Source organism: Egretta garzetta, unplaced genomic scaffold (assembly GCF_000687185.1).
Source record: "Egretta garzetta isolate BGI_Z169 unplaced genomic scaffold, ASM68718v1 scaffold251, whole genome shotgun sequence".
In the NCBI taxonomy this organism is placed as follows: domain Eukaryota; kingdom Metazoa; phylum Chordata; class Aves; order Pelecaniformes; family Ardeidae; genus Egretta; species Egretta garzetta.
In genome coordinates, this window is record NW_009258952.1 from 4,040,949 (window position 1) to 4,046,434 (window position 5,486).

At 35.2% G+C, this 5,486-nt stretch overlaps 1 protein-coding gene across 1 annotated transcript in view; it reads right to left on the bottom strand.

Annotated features, from left to right (window-relative positions):
• Positions 1 to 4,889, bottom strand: part of HNF4G (hepatocyte nuclear factor 4 gamma) — an 18,644-nt gene extending 13,755 nt beyond the window's left edge. Inside the window, 3 exon segments of the mRNA XM_009634483.2 lie at positions 2 to 74; positions 1,672 to 1,840; positions 4,772 to 4,889. Coding sequence (XP_009632778.1) covers positions 2 to 74; positions 1,672 to 1,840; positions 4,772 to 4,889 — 360 coding nt within the window.
• Positions 4,890 to 5,486: the final 597 nt, after the last annotated feature.

Consider the following 5,486-nt stretch of genomic DNA (forward strand, 5'->3'; position numbering starts at 1 on the left):
GAAAACACTTTTTTAAACGACAATATCTGCATTGATTCCTTTTGTCCTTGTCAACAATGCATTGCCGGTTGAATCTATCAGAGACAAGAAAAAGTAAATGTTTAAAGCATTAATAAAGCAGCACTCTGATTATAAAGGAAAAAAAAACAACTAATCTGGCTTGTCAGAACAATGTCTATAACCACAGACTTTCTTCTTCTGGTTGGGTTTTTTTTTTTAAATTTTTATTAATCAGTCTTGAGAGGTGCTTCATACCTGCTCGGTTTCCAGGAATACATGTGTGTGTATAGACATACATATGCATTCGAATGGGCAAGTGTGGAAAATTTTGAAGTTATATGCATCATTTACACTTCAGTTTATTTGTGAGATATGTCAATAATTGGCTGCATCATATGGCGGGGGGGGGGGGGGGGGGGGGGGGGGGGAGAAGAAAATCTGCAAATAGAAAAAGGAAAGGACAATCAAGGAAAAATGCCAAGTGTCACCGGCACGGAGGAGCCCTTAGCTGCAAAACTAATACCCTGGGCTGGCAAAGTTTACTCCTTCTGGGAGATACCAATGAACAAGCTACATGTATCATTACAGATGACAACCTAAAGAGGAAATGGGAGGAAAATTTTCTAACACCACAATGAAATAAAGACATGAGGAAACACACAGAGCGTGACACTGCAAGAAGGCTTACCCAAGCTCTCATGCACATCTAGAGGTGTGACGAAGGGGAATGTAAATGACCCATCTCCCCCCTCCCTGTTTGCTTCTGCCTTTTTGCTGTGCATATGTTTGTTAGATAAATAGATCTATGTTTTGCAGACCTCTTTTTGAAATCACTTCTATCAGCTCTTGCCACACCACTTCGGGGGTATGGCTATGCTATATCACTGTGGTATGTCTATAAGGGAGAGATTTCCTTTTAAGAGTACTAAGCAACTAAAGAGTGTAGCAAACATTACCAGTAACAAGCTGTTTTTACAAAAAGTTTTCTCCTTTAATTTTTTGTCTAAATGCACAGAGTTTTCCATATATTTTGTGCACAGCTTAAAACATCTTGTAGATTTCTTCATGCACAGACCAGTTCATCAAAGATGGTGCACAGATCTGCAGTGTGATAATGTGGGCAGTCAGACATCCAGAAATTAGCAGACTCAGACTGATGGGGTAAAATAGTCACTCAAAAAAGCAGCGTGTCACCCAAAGTGGGAAGATGTGCAGAAGTGCTTGTATAGCCCTTAAGACGACTCATAAATCTTAGACTTTCTATTCAGAAACTGCCTTCATAAAAAAAAAGATTGCAACAATTTTTAGAAAACAGTTATGAATTACACTTTTCACATTGCCAGTGAAAATTATGAAAATTTTTCCCCCTTTTTTTTTTTTCAGGAGATGACCTGAATGACGTGAAACAGTTCTTGAGTGATGTAATGATATCACCAATATCAACAGACATCTGGAATGTAATGTGTAGTATCAAGTAGACTTGAATAAAAGACATTTTTACCAATCATAAGAATATACCATGAACCACAGGTTCATCAAAAATGCTGGTTAGAATTCCTTAAGAAAAAGTTGAAAGTACCCTGATGTAGTTCTGAAAAGCCTGAAAAGGTCTGAATGTAATTTTTGCTTAAGTTCATTAATTTACTGCCTCTAGATGAACTTGTGAAATACCTGCACGTATAGATGTGATTTTTCCGTATACTGCGTCTAAAGAATCCCTTGCATCCATCACAGCTGGAAGCACCGTAATGTTTTCCAGTCGCTCGGTCTCCACATATTGCACAGAGACTACTGACCCCGTTGTCAGCAGCATTCATATTGACAGCTTCTCCCGAACTGTCTGAGGAGAGGCAAGAACAACATACATAGTTATGGACAAAACTTTCAACAACCAGCCCATGAACCATTTGTACTTAAATGGAGGCTTTTTCTGGCCTTTTCTCTTTTAATTGCCACTTACTATTTATATAGCATGGTGTATCTGATTACATATGGTTCTTATTCAGGTGAACACTTTCAAAGTTATAGAGATGTTAATGGAATTTATGAAGTTTGGAACAACAAATAATTTTATTCTAAACTCTTTCCAGCTGAAAGGGGTTAAAAAATAAGGTGTAACTCTGCATGTATAATTGCATATACATTCTTACTAACATTAGAGGAACTTTGGCACAACGCAGTGATGCCTACTTAGCTGGCAAAGATCCCGTATATCAGTTCTCAAAGGAGCTGGCAATAAACTGGCAACTATCATAGAAAGGTACAACTGCATACGTGACATTAAAAAAAAAAACAAACAGGCATGACAGTTTTTGCACAATCCTTAATGAAAAAAAAATGCATGCTAAGAGGACTGTCTAAGTGTTATTTCCTTGAACAAATTTTCCAGAGGAACATTGGTGCATACTTCACTTGCACAAGAGAATATTAGATACATGCTTAACAATTAGTCACTGAATATGGTAAACAATACTGAAAAACTTCACCTGAAATCTCAACAGACACATTTCCTCTTGAGTCACAAAGTTTAACAGACATGTTCAAAGAAATAATTGCAAAAAGCTTTTTCTGTTAAGCTGTTTGCAATATGCCTCAAACATTTGTAGTTGTTCAGTCCGGGAGAGGAAAGAGGGCCACACTAATTAGTTATTCAAACATGCATTCAAAAGTCAAGTACATGAGTTCATGAGCAGTGGACAGGTCAAAAAGTAAAACTGTTAATACTGATACATATTATTCACATTGTACTAGATCCAACCGAAATGTGTTACACAAATATAACATTTTCCTTGTGTCCCCAAGAGCTTACAGTTCAGAGTTCTTTAGACAAAGAGAGAAGAAGCAACATTTTTTTTCTGTTTTATGGAGTCATAATTGATAGGAATTATATTAAAAATGGAATAAAATTAAAATGGCTTAAAAATGAAATCTTGAAGGTGAGAATACAGTTCTGTAAAGATTTTATTTTAAAATTAGGTTTTTCATGACTGGAAAAATATTTTTTTAAATGGGTTAAAGAATTACTTTAGCTAGAAAAACATAAAACCTTTATTTTGGAGTTTTGTAATTTTGCATCATAATGATACAGCGTAATAATTAAAAATACAATATTGAAATTTAATGATGAAATATTTCATAGCAATGTAAGTTGTGTATATATATAAGGAAATACTTATTTTCCTTGGTATTATTCTGAAACAAAATGTCTGGCAAATTGACCTGATTTTGCAAAATTCTTTGATTTCAACAGAATTGCATGATCTGCCTGAATGTGGCTTTTTAAAATTCTCTGAATGTTTCTAATTAATTTGGACAGCTAGAAAAGACACAGAGGAAGGTTCATAAGAGGCAGCTTTCAGTTCCAGACTAGCACTGTAGCTACAAGACAATGTTTTTATAAATTGTGTAAGAAAACACTTAGGCTAAAGTCAAAACAAACTCTAAATAGAAAAGGCTACACCCAATAACTAATAATTACCAAGCTAATCACTTACAGTGAATAATTGAACTAGCTCTATCAGCAACACATAATGCAACACAACATAACCTCCCTAATCTGCTTTCCCATTTTATCTAACATTAACAGATCTGCAAGGGTGCTATTCAGCAAAAAACCAAATGACCAATGAAATCACTCGTGTTAGAATAAAAAGCAGAGAAATCATCTAAAAGTTACATAATCATGGTTGATAGCTTCAAAATCACTTAGGGCATAAAGGTCTGGTTTTGCTTCCTAAATCAATAACCAAATCTACCTTTCTGTTCACTAAGCTTGCTGTAAAGTAACATCAGAAATTCAGATAAAACTTCAAGCCCAACAATAAAAACTAACTAACTTAGGTTCTCTATGGCAGGAATATGTGGAAATGCAGGTGCTAAGTATTTTTCCTGCAAATCACTAAATATTTGTTCTGTCTTTTAAAAATACATACTACAATAGATCTCAGAATTATAGTTTATGATACAATAAAACAATTTTTTAAGTATATTATAAGATTTGGAAAGCCATTTTAGAGTAGTTTAATTTGCCTGATACTTTTCTTCATTTTAATAGGCCCACATTTCCTTTTTTTTTTGTCACTGCTCAATGATGGCGGAATGAAATGATGTGCTTCCCATTTCAAACATAAATTATTGATACTTCTCAAAAATTTATTGCATTAAAAATTCCACCTAAAGTTAAAGTGTTACATTAGCCAAACACAAATAGTTTTTCTCAATTAACCATTAGCCTCTAGAAATCCAGTGTGATTTTTTAAATAAAATCACTCTTGTATATATATACACATATCCAGAAAGGCTAGATTAACCTTTAAATAAATAAAATATTAGTCCAACAATTAGAAACTAGGCATCAAGAAACAGTAGCTAATTTTTTTCACAAGCCTCTGGATAATTTTGTCCTGTCCTTCTGAATGTTATATACAAAATATGCTTTCATGTCCAAACTGTCAATAGTAGTTATTCATTTGTCATACAGTAAATAAAACAACTGCTGAATACTCTATTTTCTTCCTTTGATTAACTGACTGGTGACAGTACAGTTCAGTTACTTTATTACATATAACCTCTCTTTTATTTTCCTTAATGTTAAAGAATTATAATGTTATTAACTTAGACTTAGTGATGAAGTGTAAAAGAGCAGATTTGTCATTTGAAAACAACCCCCAAATGCTCCATTAATAAAGCATTTAGCTAACACCTTACAGCATTACTAAACTTCATTTTTGCTGTAAACTGGCTTGATTTTGCATCACAGAGCAGAACTCACCATTGCCATTATACAGAATCTGCATCGTTTCGAACTCCAGTGCTGTATACGCCGGATCTAAAACTTCACTGTAGTTTGCCATTTCCATGTCTAGTATTGGTTCCGAGAGCCTCATCATTGAATGCAAACCCAGTGAAAAAGCTGCTCAAATGCACAACCTTCCCATTCTGTTTCACAGTGACTGATAATCCAAAGTTAACTATAACTGTGTCACTTACGTGCTGCGATGGGAGGAGCTGGAAAACTGCTTCTGCATGCTATATTCTACCTGTTTTTTTTTTTCTTTTATGATACAGAGCAACCCTTCTGATAATCTTGGAATGCTTTATGGAATACCCTTATCGGGAGTTGTACTGGTTCCAGTTCTTGAGTGAAACCAAGGACACACAGGAAGCTTCCTATCTGCTATGCCCTGCTATACATTTTGTTGTAAATGTGTGGTATAAACTGTCCTAAACAAACCACTCTGGTTGTCCTACCTAAAGAGACTGTAGGTTCATCTGCCATTTTGCTCTCTTTCCTCAGAACAATAAGGAAGTGTGATACGATTACGGACTATCCTCATATCCAAAACACCCATCATCATATTTTAAAAGACAGCTGCAAAACCTCCCGTTTTTACCACTGTTAGTGTTCTTTAAGAGCGGCAATGAGCTGGCTACATGGGCATGCTTAATCGAGGCCTCAAGCAACACAAGCTGTGCAGGAAGAAAGG